At 44.8% G+C, this 13077-nt stretch overlaps 1 protein-coding gene across 1 annotated transcript in view; it reads left to right on the top strand.

The window, feature by feature from the left end:
- Window positions 1-10099, top strand: part of EIF3L (eukaryotic translation initiation factor 3, subunit L) — a 37770-nt gene extending 27671 nt beyond the window's left edge. Inside the window, exons 10-13 of the mRNA XM_006865271.1 lie at window positions 9-95; window positions 605-1102; window positions 9128-9208; window positions 10061-10099. Of these exons, the coding sequence (XP_006865333.1) occupies window positions 9-95; window positions 605-1102; window positions 9128-9208; window positions 10061-10099 (705 nt within the window). The remainder of the gene's footprint in view (window positions 1-8; window positions 96-604; window positions 1103-9127; window positions 9209-10060) is intronic.
- The last annotated feature ends 2978 nt before the right edge of the window (window positions 10100-13077 follow it).

Genomic DNA, 13077 nt, shown 5'->3' with positions numbered 1-13077 from the left:
GCTACCAGGATGCCATCCGGGTCTTTGCCAACATCCTCCTGTACATCCAGAGGACCAAGAGCATGTTCCAGAGGACCACATATAAATATGAGATGGTAAGGAGCTTCTGTCTGCAGCCCAGGGGCATTCTGACCAGCTCACCTCGTGACACCTAGGCCGACAGTGTTTGGTCAGCCCCTTCCACAGTTGTCCTATTTAATGGCTGTTCTATTTCCAAGAATTCTTGACCATGTGGGAATGTCTGCTGCTTTCATCACTAGCACTGCCAAATGCCTTTAAGTTGGATGTGGGCACTGCTTTGAGTGGTCTGCCGTCACAGACAGGCCAGGCATGTGTGGAGCCGTGGCGGGGGAAGGAATAACCTTGATTATTTAGGTAACATACCAGGGAGCTCAAAAAATGTGTGGGAAATGGAATTGTCCCTCAAGCATTTTTGAAGCCCTCTCGGATTTATTTCTGTTGACATTGAAGCAGCTTGCGAGGTTTCTGGGTGACCTGATCATCACTAATATGAGAGTTGACCTTCAGAGATCTGCCCGAGTGTCCTGGGAGGGCAGTGGTGTTGTTGTCGGTGGGAGCCTAGCTGCAGCTTCTGTCCCCACAGATCAACAAGCAGAATGAGCAGATGCATGCCCTGCTGGCCATCGCCCTCACCATGTACCCCATGCGCATCGACGAGAGCATTCACCTCCAGCTACGGGAGAAGTACGGGGACAAGATGCTGCGCATGCAGAAGGGTGACCCGCAGGTCTACGAGGAGCTCTTCAGCTATTCCTGCCCCAAATTCCTGTCTCCTGTGGTGCCCAACTACGACAACGTGCACCCCAACTACCACAAGGAGCCTTTCCTGCAGCAGCTGAAGGTGTTTTCTGATGAAGTGCAGCAGCAGGCCCAGCTCTCCACCATCCGCAGCTTCCTCAAGCTCTATACCACCATGCCTGTGGCCAAGCTGGCCGGCTTCCTGGACCTCATGGAGCAGGAGTTCCGGATCCAGCTGCTGGTCTTCAAGCACAAAATGAAGAACCTGGTATGGACCAGTGGCATCTCCGCCCTAGATGGTGAATTTCAGTCAGCCTCCGAGGTGGACTTCTATATTGATAAGGTAGGGTTGCCGCTGGGCTAGATTCTCTGCAAGTACTCTGCTTATGCTTTCAGCAGCAAATGTTTGTTAAGCTCCCACTGTCTTCCACACACTGTGCTGGGCATTTGTGAGTACATTAATGAACAAAATCAACAAAGATGTCTGCTCTTGTGTTGCAACAATAGAGAGTAAACATTGTAATTAAGCAGATCGTGTAAGTAGGGTAGACATTGCCAAGTGGGGAGGAGTGAGAGACACAAGTGGCAGTATTAAATATGGTGCTCAGGGTGGGCTTGTTGAGAAGGTAAGTGAGCCCAGTGTGTGTGAGGAACAGCCTGAGCCACTGGAGGTACTTTAGCAAGTGGAGGCTTCGATGCTGTGACGAGAAGATGGAGAAGCAGAGAGTAGCTAAGGTGTGGGGAGTGGGAGGGTAATTTCATTCTGCCTTAAAGCTTGGGCCTGTGGATTTTACCCTTTAGATTCCCAGCTTATTCTAAGGAGGGTCTTCTGTTACAGGGTTCTGACTTTGGGTCATCACCCCCTCAGCCCCAGTTTTCTGGAGTCATCAGATACCTTCGGAGTAGAAGGACCGTCTTGTTTTTCCCTTAAGTAGTTCTTTATTTGCCTTCTAGCTCTTGGATAGTTCCATATTCTCTAGTTAGCTCTTTAGTGCATCAAGATTTTTTAAACATTTTTTCTCTTGCATTTCTAGTTATTTCTAGACAGTGGGTGAGTCTGGTAATACATTACTGGAAATAGAGCTTTACCTCTTTTTACAAAAAAATATGATTCTCATAGCATGTTGTTGTTGTGTACTGTTGAGTTGGTTCTGACTCAGCAACCCTGTATGGGGTTTCCAAGGAGTGGCTGGTGAGTTTGAACCGCCAGCCTTGCAGTTCAAACCGACCTTGTGGTTGAGTGCTTATCCTCCATGCCACACCATGACTCCATGTTGTTGTTAGGAACCATCAGGGTGGTTCCCCCTCATAGTGACCCTGTACACAGCAGGATAAAGCATTGCCTGGCTCTGGCCATCTTCACAATGCTGTGTTTGAGCCCATCCTTGATGCCATTATATCAGTCATCTTGGTGAGGGTCTTGTGTCTTTTTCACTGAGCCTCCACTTTTCCAAACATGATGTCCTTTTCCAAGAACACAGGAGACTCTCACGTCTAAGGAGCATTCTGGCTGTAATTCTTCTAACACTCATTTGTTTGTTGTTCTGGAAGTTCATGGTACTTTCAATATTCTTTGCCAACACCATACTCAAAATACTTCAATTCTTTTACTCTCTTTCTTATTCATTGACCTAATTCTCATATGTATATGAGGCAGGTGAAAATACCCCGGCTTGGGTCAGCTGCACCTTAATCCTAAAGCTCATGTCTTTGCTTTTGAACACTTTAAAGAAAGTCTTATGCAGCAGATTGCTTAATGTGATACATTATTGGATTTCTTGACAATTACTCTCATGAGTATTGATTGTGATCCAAGCAAAATGAAGTCTTCAACGACTTCAATTTTTCCTCTATTTATCATGCTGTTATTTATTGGTCCAGTTGTGAGGGGGTTTTTGTTTTCTTTACATTGAGATGCAACCCATACCGAAGGCTGTGCTCTTTGATCTTCATCAGTTGATTATTGTTGTTAAGGACCGTGGAGTCGGTTCCGACCCATAGTGACCCTGCACAGGGTTTCCGAGGCTGTAAATCTTTACTGGAGCAGAAAGTCTCATCTTTCTCCCATGGAACAGCTGGTAGTTTCCAACTGCTGACCTTGCGGTTGGCAGCCTGACTCAACCACTATGCTAGCAGAGCTCCTGGTATCAGTTGATTAATTACAGTGAAAGGATACAATCCTGATGACGTACACCTTTCTTGATATCAAACCTTTCAGTATCCCCTCATTCTCTTCTAACAATTGACTCTTGGTCTTTGTACAGATTTCTACTGAGCACAATAAAGTATTGTGACACCCATCTTTCACAGTGTTACCTGTAGTTTGTCATAATCCACACAGTTGGATTTCTTTGCTTAGTCAACAAAACACAAATATTTTTCTGGCATTCTCTGCTTTCAGCCAAGATCCATCTGATATCAGCAATGATATTCCTTGTTCTCTGTGCTCTTCTGAATCTGTCTTGATTTTCTGGAAGCTCTGCAATCGTTTTTAATTATCTTAGGCAAAATTTTACTTGCATGAGATAATAATGATATATTTGATGATTTCCACATTCTTTTGAGTCAGCTTTCTTGGTAATAGGCATAATTGGGTCTCTTCCAATCCGTCTTTCAATCCCTTCCCATGGACGAGTGTGTGCCTCCAGTGCTGCATCAAGTTGTTGAAACATACCAATTTATATTGTCAATTCCTGGAGCCTTTTTGTTTCTCCAGTGCTTCAGTACTACTTGGATTTCTTCCTTCAATACCATTGGGTCTTAATCATGTGGTACCTCTTGAAATGATTGAATGTTGGCCAATTATTTGGAGTCCTTGTGTGGTGCTGTAGGTTAATGCACTGGACTGCAAGGTCAGTGGTTCAAGCTCACCAGCCACTCCTTGGAAACCCTGTACAGAGTCACTATGAGTCGGAACCAACTCATCGGCACTAAACAACAACAACATTGTGTATCCTTCCTGTCTTTATTTGATGTTTCCAGCGTCATTCAGATTTCGCCCATTGTTGTTGTTAAGTGCTGTGGAGTCGGTTTCAAATCATAGTGACCATGTTTCCAAGGCATGACCAGTGCTTATCCTATATTACCACACATGTTGCATGCAACCGGAGGCTTAAATTTTTTTTCTTCAATTCTTTCAGCTTGCAAAATGCCGAACATGTTCTTCCCTTTTGGTTTTCTAACTTTGGGTCTTTTTATTACATTTCTTTATAATATTTGACTATGTCTCCTTAAGCTGACCTTTGATATTTTTTCTCAACTCTTTATCTCAAGAGCAAGTTTCATAGGCTCTCCTGCCATCTGTGTTGGTCTTTTTATTCCTGTGTTTTGAATAACTGTACGGTATTCTTCATGTCATCCCCATAGCTTTTCTGGTCTTCAGTCATTGTTGTCTAATTCATCAAATCTGTCCTGAGGTGTGGTGTCTAATCAATTCAGGTGGGAAATACTCCAGGCCATGTTTTGGTTCTCCTGGAGTTATTTCAGTTTTCTTCTGCTTCAGCCTGAACCTGCATATGAACAATGAATGGATGGTATGTTCCATAGTCAGTCCCTGCTCTTATTTTGGCTGATAATATTGAGCTTTTTCACTGTCTTTAACCCACAGATGTAGTCAGTTGGATTCCTGTGTAGGCTATGTGATGAGGTCCGGGTGTATGTAGTTGTTAAATGCCATTGAGTTGATTCCGACCCATAGCAACCGTGTTTAGGGTTTCTAAGGAGCAGCTGGGGAGCTTGAACCATCGACCTTGTAGTTCAAACGACTTTGCAGTCTGGTGCGTTAGCCCACAGAGCCACACCAGGACTCCTCCAGGTATATAATCGCCTTTTATTTTGTTTTTAAAAAAGTTATTTACAATGAATAAGTCATGGGTCGAGCTCTCCAGTGTCATTTCTGTCACCAAGGCCATGTTTTCCTACTACGGGGTCCTTCCTCTTTGTTTCCAATTTTTGCATTACAGTCTTCAGTAATTAATGGTGTACATTTCATCAATTTCTGACCGAAGAAGTTGGTAGAATTCTTCGGTTTCATTGAGACTAGTTTTGGTGGTTGATGTATAAATTTAAATAATAGTGATATTAGCTGGTCTTCATGTAGGTATGTGGACATTATCCTTCAGGATAGATCTGAAACGTTCTTTTTGATGGTGAATATGAAGCCATTCTTCAATTTGAGGTTTCCGGCATAGTAAACCAAATGATAGTTGGATTCAACATGGCCAATACCAGTCCATTTCATCTCACTAATGCCTAGGATATCGATGTTTATGCGTTCTGTTTCATTTTTGACTATTTCCAATTTTCCTAGATTTATACTTGTACATTCCAAGTTCCGATTATTCATGGATGTTTACAGCTGTTTCTCTTCATCTTGAGTTGGGCCCCATCAGCAAATGAATTACTGAGGGATTGATTCCATTCGCGTCATCACGAACAACTCTTCTGTGAGGAGGCAGCTCTTTTCCAGTCCTGTTAGTTGTAGTTTGAGGGGCTCATCTTCCAGCACCATATCTGAGTAGGTTTCACTGCTATTCATAAATGAATAACCATTCAGAAGTTGTCAGCCTCTCCTTCCTAGTCTGGAAGCTCCACTGAAACTTGTCTACCATAGGTGACCCTGCTGGTGTTTAAAATACGTTGTTTCCAGCATCACAGCAACATGCAAGCCACCACAGTACGACAATATGACAGACGAGTGGTGGTCTTGAGCATAAACTTCGCTGTTGAAGGTGTACACTGCAGTGAGCATTGCTGTTAGCATTGTTGTGTGGCTGTCACCACTGTGACAATGAGAAGGAGAGGTTTCCTCATCAGCGTTCCCCCAGCATTCACCCGGACAGGCCTCTACCCTCCAACCTTTTCTACCAAATCTGACACTAGCCAGCTCTCACGTAGTACACTCTCCTCAACTCGATTTGATAATTCATTGCAGTGGCCACACAGAACTCGGACACCGTACTAACAGCAATGGGGTTTATTAGAGTTGTTAACAGGATCAGAAAAGGCTGAGGACACAGGTCTTTGGTAAGGACAGCCTCGGCTCTGTCCACAACTCTCTCTGGCCCTTGGCTTCTTAGCCTGGCTTCTGCTCTACCCCCAAAGGTTTTTAAGCACTGCTGATAGATTCCTCTGCTGTAAGTCTTACCCAAAGGCACGCACTCAGCTCTGTCTCTGTGGCTTAGCAAACCTAGCTCCCCAGGTGGTGTTAGGTGCTGTCCAGTTGGTTGTAACTCATAGCAACCTTTGTCTCCTGGTCCAAGGAGGTTCAACACACAGGAATCTGATGGTTCAGAGGATGTACTCCACTCCTGGCTCTTTAGTCTTGATGGTAGTGAGATCATCCTCCGTTCTTGCTTCAGAAATGTCTCATTTTACACCCATATTAAGAGTTCCATGTTTGTACTATCACAATTAATCTGTTTAACAGTCATTCAGTACTAAATTCTATCAAACCCATCAGGAACAAAAGTCATTTGGTGGAAGTTTAAAAGACTAAGGGTAGAAGAGTTATATGAAATAATTCCCTGAACTGCACTAATTATGAACATTTCCATCACCACAACAAGAAACTCACTACTTGCCTGGAAATGGAATATGTGGTCTTTCATGACTTCTCCTTTTGCTTGGCATAATGTCTTCAGGGTTCTTCATGTTGTCGCATTTATTAGTATTTCATTTCTTTTTCTTGCTGAATATATTATATGGATGCACCACATCCATTTATCAGATGATGGACATTTGAGATTCTATTTTATGACTATTATGAATAAAGCTACTGTAAATATCTGTGTGGACACATTTTCAAATCTCTTTGGGAGTGGAATTGTGGGTCATATGGTATGGTTTTTGGGGTGGTTTTTTCCATGCAAATGTTTAATTTCAGCAGCAATTGAAGAAATGCAAATTAATTTTTTACTGCATTTTTCTCCAAGTCACCTGACAAAAATTACGATAGTTTAATTTTTTTCAGTGCCAGTCAGGTTATGAGTAAATGGACGGTCACATACAATGTTATATTGTTGCTACGTATTTTGTAGAGGACAATTTGGAAATACCCATCAAAATTTAAGCGCACTTTCTGTTCACTGTTAAAAATTAAACCTATCAATATACTTTTTTTTTTTTTTTTTACAGGGCAGATCATCAGCTTTACATTCAAATCATATACGTTGTTTCATTACAATGATTATAATCCCCATCATGTACCATCAGTTAACAGTATTTCTCTCTATTAATTTTATCTCTTGTTTTTGTTTTCGCTTTTAACACTCAGGCATATATAATAACTTACACCACTAAAGGGCACATTCTGCAAACCTGCCTCCTGGTTGCCATCTCGCAGTCCCTCAAATTCCATCAATTTAGAGTCCTCAGTTGCTCCCTCTCTCCATGTCCCTGACTGCCTCCATGTCTGGTGTTGCTGCTTCTCTGGTTAGGGTTCCAATTCCGCTTGTGCTTTTCTCCCTTCATAGTCCTAGGGTCCTCTGTTTCTGGACTGTAAGATTAACCACTCTGCTTTTTTGTTATAAAACTTCTGCCGTAACAGTTGGGACCGTTGCAACTAGTCATGGTAACAATTACTGTTGAATCATAAGAATTTTATTCCCATCTCTTTTCACCAGACCCATGTAGACAAGATGAAAACTATTCAGTGGGGACTCTTTCTTCCCTCCCCATCCTCTAAAACTAAATTCCCTCTTGTAACCTTGTAAGCCAATCACTTTGTACCTTTATCATCCCCTCATTTTAGGTAGCCAGTGTCTACATTGCCCATCCCTGTCTGTCTACCCTGTGTACAGAGCGGATAGCATTGATACTTGATGTGAAGACTTTTTCCCCTCTGTTGGTATTTTGAGTACTGCCTCCTTGAGTATAGGTCAAGTTCATCAAGTTGTAGCAATTTATCCTCCTTGTATCAAAAATTGTTTTGTTTTTTTGTAATCTTCCTCTAGTCGAGTTCTGATTATCAAGCCATCTAGGCTAGGTCAAATGGGTACTATCTGCAGTGGTACGGTTTGTTTTTTTTAAAATTCGTCTTGCTAAGCTGAATGTTCTCATTAAAATTTACGGCTTTTGGAAGACTTGGTGTTTGGCAGTGCTTAGCTGTCCTAGACTCACCAAATGTAGAAACACATCAATAGCAGAATTTTCTCAGTTTTAAATCAGACTTCTAAAAATTAAAACTGTTTCCCCTCTGCCCCCAGTGTCCAATCAAGTATCTAATGTCCTTTTTGAGTTGTTGTTTTTTTTTTAATGAACCGGTGGGAGCCATGGCCCTTAGATCAAGAAATCATTATTTAAGAAAAAGACCTCCAGGTTGGATTCTAGTGTGTTTTTATTTTTCATTATACATTTATCTACTCGCTGAAACCTAACTAAACCTCTTTGGATTAGTTAACATTTGATTGTTGGCTACAAGTAAAGTTTTGCTTTGAGGTCATAATCAAGTCAAATGCTCCTGAGTTAGACTCTGTAACATGGTAATAAGATACTGGGAAGGAGTTTTCATTTTATCTACTGTTTGCTGTTAAATGCCATCAAGTCAGTTCCGATTCATAGTGACCCTGTATAGTATTTCCAAAGAGCAACTGATGAGTTTGAACCACTGACTCAAAAAGTTCAAACTGACTTTTTGGTACAGTGCTTTATCCTACAGCGCCATCCTAGGACTCCTTGTCTACAAGTTTTTGTTAAGTGTTAAGTTGATTCCAATTCATAGTGACCCTGTATAGGGTTCCCAAGGAACAGCTGGTGGGTTTGAACCGCTCATCTTGTGGTTCGAAGTCCAAAGCTTATCTGACAGCACCACAGAGTCCCCTTATCAACTTTATCTAGTCCATGCTTCCTGTTCATTTGTTTGTTTTTATTCGCTTGGGTCACAAACATTCAAAAACTGTTAATTGCATGTATTTGCTTATTGTTTAATACTGGTTCAGGTTCATTTTTGGCAAAATGTTGCTTTTTCTTTGTGGGATCAAAGTTCTTGGGCCGTAGTCTAGATTGCCTAGAAATTTTACAAGTTAGAATGGCAATCTATGAAATACTGTGAGTTGAAAATCTAAAGAGTGACCTAGTTTGCATTCTTATCCACAGTATATAAGAATAAAACATTGTTTCAAATGTTAAAGATCCGTGTTCATTGAAATAGATTGGAAAGTAAGAATGAGTTCGGAGTAAGAATGTGTTAAACTGGACTGTTAGGAAGAAAGCTGCTCTCTGGTGCTCCCCCACGGGGCTGGCTACTGGCTGTGGGGGAGGCAGCCCCCGCCCTTGCTCATAGAAAGCATTGCAGATCCCGTGGAGCCGCATCAGTTGTGCAGAGTGGTCTTGAGCCCTCCGTTTTCTTTGACTCTGCTTTTCCCCACAGGACATGATCCACATCGCGGACACCAAGGTCGCCAGGCGCTATGGGGATTTCTTCATCCGCCAGATCCATAAATTTGAGGAGGTGAGAGGTCTGAGAGAGCAGGGTGTTGGGTGGGACTTTCTCGTTTCTGTTTTCAAGAAACCTAGAGTTGTTCCTTTAAGTTTCTGAGCCAGACTGACTGTCTGCTTGGGGTTTGTGGGAAAGGGTTGGGCCCGGGTTGTTGCTGTATCAGCTTTCTCTGGAGCATCCCTCTCCAAGCTTTCCCTCTGAGGGTGGCCCTCTCTCCCTGCTGCTGTTTTCCTAATATGGATGGACTCACTGCCTGCTCTCACCCACCCTCCCCATTTGGCAGCTGCTCTCCATCCTAGACAGGTCTGGCCAGTTCCTGCAGGAGGACAGGGCCCCTGTTTTGACAGACTTGGTGTGCTCTGCCTATGGCCCTAGGAGATGTGGAGGCCAGGCCAAACATGCCCAGGGTGTGGGTCTCCTTTTGTGGTCACAGCTGGAGCCTGCTGGCCCGAGTCCTCCAGCAGAGGTCGCTGTTCTGCTGTGCTCTGGGCACCAGGCTCCCCTGCAGGGCTGTCGGCATCACATTGTCAGTGTGGTGGCTGGTCCTGTTCTGGGAAAGACAGTCACAATCTGGGTTCAGCCCCTCGTTCTTCACTAATGAAGCTATCAGCCTTGGCTGGCTGAGCTCTTCGGAATCCCTTTCCTCATCTGTGCACAGGGAGGCAGTTTGGGGAGGTGGGGGTATTGCATGTGAAGGGGGTAGAAGAGCTATCTGCCTAACTGCAGACTCCACAGTGGACTCTCACATGGACACTCAGCCCTAACTTCAGGGGCTGCTGGGATCCTCTGAGTTCAGGACCGTGCTCACTGTGGGGAAGGCTTAGGGGCAGCTCTGTGTCTGACTGGACTTTCCCTCTCTTCTAGCTCAATCGCACGCTGAAGAAGATGGGACAGAGGCCTTGAGTTTATCACACATGCGTTAGTTCCTCAAGAACCTGCCCTGGGGTCCCTGTGGGTGAAAGGTGCCTCTGTCCCCTTGAAGCCTGTTCCCAGATCAGCCATCCACTGAGCTGAACTGTATTTGCATTCAGGACTGGAAAGGTTTAGGTAGATCTCAGTAAAGGAGCTGTTTTGGAGCCTGATTTGCCTTCTTGTTGATGGGGGGAAGCTGTGGATCCGCGTGTGTTGCAGTGGGTGCCCGAAATGTACCACTCAGCAGTGCACCAATGGAATGACGTCATTCATAACACCCTGTCCACTGCGCGGGCCTCCTCCACATTCAGTACCAGAGGGCTCCAGAAAGTTCATGGGGAAATACCATGATGTTTTCATTCCATTTTTCCAAGAATTTTTTGAAGTCTTGTACTGAATATCTCATTTCAACCTTCCGGACGCCTGAGTCTTCAGTGGCCTACCACCGTAGTATGTTTGTGGAGCTGATAGGACTCGAGATAGAACGGTATGGAACCTCCCTGTGGGAGCTGTTCACACATTGCTTAACCGCTGCTGCTCTAGTTTTGGTGTCTCCCCATTTCACTGAGGAGAAAGCTTGTCAGAGGGCTGTAGGAAAGCCAGGGTCTGCCTCCATGTTTGTGTTCGATTCTTCCTGCTGCCCAGGTGTCCTGTGTCTCCACACAACTCTCGTGATCACTTTGCTGCTTCTGATCTGACAGAACTTCGTGTGTGTTGTGTGTTCTTCATCATTCCTGCCTGTCTGTGTGGTGCCTGTGCCTCTCCTCCTACCCCGTCTCCCTCAAACAACCACACTGCACCTACCATCTTAGGGGCCTGCGGTCCTGGTGACTTTACCCAGGCTCATTTCTAAACTTTTCTAACAAAGCACACACACTCCAGATCTACAGACATTGGAGACTTCTCTGAGGCCAGTAGTCCTGTCGGCTTTCACCAACGTATCCAGTCAGGAGCAAGCCCTCGGTCTGAGCTAGGTGTTCTGGCTTTGTTGATGAGGAAACCGAGGCTTGAAGAGGGATCCAGTAACTTTCCCAAGGTTAAGTTGGTAGGAAAGGCAGGCTTCTTGTTTTCCAAACTTGCCTTTTTTTTTACTTTAGAGATGGGTTTGAATGCTGTAGGATAAAGCAGTGGACTGTTAACCACCAGATCAGCAGTTCAAACCCCACAGCTGCTCCTCAAAATCCCTTTATTGGGTCGCTATGAGTTGAAACAGACTCGACGGCATTTAACAACCACCTTCAGATTGGCAGAAAGAGGTGAGATGGCGATAGGCAGCCTGTAGACAGCGCTAAAGAAATAGGTGTTGAGGAGAATTCGGCCCCTGTGAATTCTTTCACCTCATGCATCATGGTTCCTTTGAGTCTCCAACTGTTAGGGTGCTTGAGGACTTTGAAGGAGTGAAGCAGGGAGGCCTAGATTCAAGTCTCAACTGCATCACTTGTCTCCTGTGTGACTTACCTGGGCTGCTTGACAGGGTCTGAAATTGAACGTCTGTCTCCTCACGTGATGAAATGCATGAGAAGCAGTGGTGGTGTGGGCTGACGTGCAGCTCTGCTGGCCTAAATGATGCTCCGTGACCTGGCATCAGCCCGACAGTGTGAAGGAGGGGGAGCAGCAGAATGGCTCCCACCTGCAACTCGTTTCACCCAAGTCCAGCCCCTTACGTGGGAAATGAGGATGCCTTCCTGGGTAGTGCTGAGGAATAAATGGAGTAACAGTCTTGTGCTGTACCTGTCGGCAGACACTTAGTTCCTCACTCCTCCTTGGCACTTTGAATTCATAAAGGTTTCTGGCATCTCAGCTTCCAGTCACTCTCAGTAAATACTATTCAGTGGTTACTGCATAGCTGGTGTATTGTAGCATTTTGTACAAAGAAAGCTTGGAGGCTGGGGGAAAGACAAAGAAAGCTGGAACCGTTTTTCTACAAGGGCATTGTGGGCAAGGGGAAAATACACTGAAAAGCAAGCAAAACTCTTGAGCCGATTCTGGTTCAGAGGGACCTGATAGGACACAGCAGAACTGCCCCACAGGATTTCCAAGGCTTACAGAAATAAGCTGTCACATTTTCCACAGAAGGCCTGGTCAAGCAAGCACTTGACTACCGAAGTGAAGAAAAACCAAATCCCTGCTTCATGGATGGAGAGCGATTCACACAGGTGTTCGGAATGCTGGACACACTCAAGTGATCTGGGAGCCAGGCCTGCAGAGAGCCCTAGGCTGCTGGTCAGGCGATGCTGAAGCAGAGAAGCAGGCAGTCGGAGACTTCGCCAGGGTTCTTGGGAACTTTAGGATGAGCCCATGTGCACAGAGAACCCTGCTCCAGAGAGTTCTCAAACCTGTGACCGTTTGGAAAAAGATGGCCAGGCCTTACAGGCACCATGGCAACTCAATAAAAGCAGCCATCTGGGTCAGGAAGAAATTCATGAGGCAAAAGCTAGTGAGCGGGGGAGAGAAGGAAATAGCCAGAAATATCACCATAGAAAGCTTGTAAGTCCATCGTTTGCCTATAACTGATTGGAATACCTAAAATGGGGCTACAACGTGCCCAGTGAAGGAGGCTGCCTGCCGAGCCTCTGCATTACATGAGACTATAGGTGGAATCCTGAACAGCATCCAGAATCTTCAGAGGAGGGAATTACCACTTGAAAGGATAAGCAGACCAGCCTGGAGCCGCTAAAAGAACCAACTGATTACTACAAGAATAAGCAAGTTTCTCACCCGGGTGACATCAAGGCAAGTGGTCGGTCCCCTCAGTGCAAACCCCTTTCCAAGACTAAGACTCAATGGGAATATGCGCTCTTAACCGATAAGGGGAAGTGAGGGAAAAACAGCAATGAAGCTGCGAGCTAAGCCTTATAATGTTCAATAGACTCCTGTGAACCCTGGTGGAGACCTGGTTGGCTAGCAGTTCGACAAGTCCTGGGGACTCTTGGCCCCAGAGTCAGTGACATAGCCACAGAGGACTAGAG

Source organism: Chrysochloris asiatica, unplaced genomic scaffold (genome assembly GCF_000296735.1).
Source record: "Chrysochloris asiatica unplaced genomic scaffold, ChrAsi1.0 scaffold00076, whole genome shotgun sequence".
Taxonomy (NCBI): domain Eukaryota; kingdom Metazoa; phylum Chordata; class Mammalia; order Afrosoricida; family Chrysochloridae; genus Chrysochloris; species Chrysochloris asiatica.
Note: the sequence above shows the minus strand (reverse complement) of the source record. Positions and strands in the feature narration are given on the sequence as shown.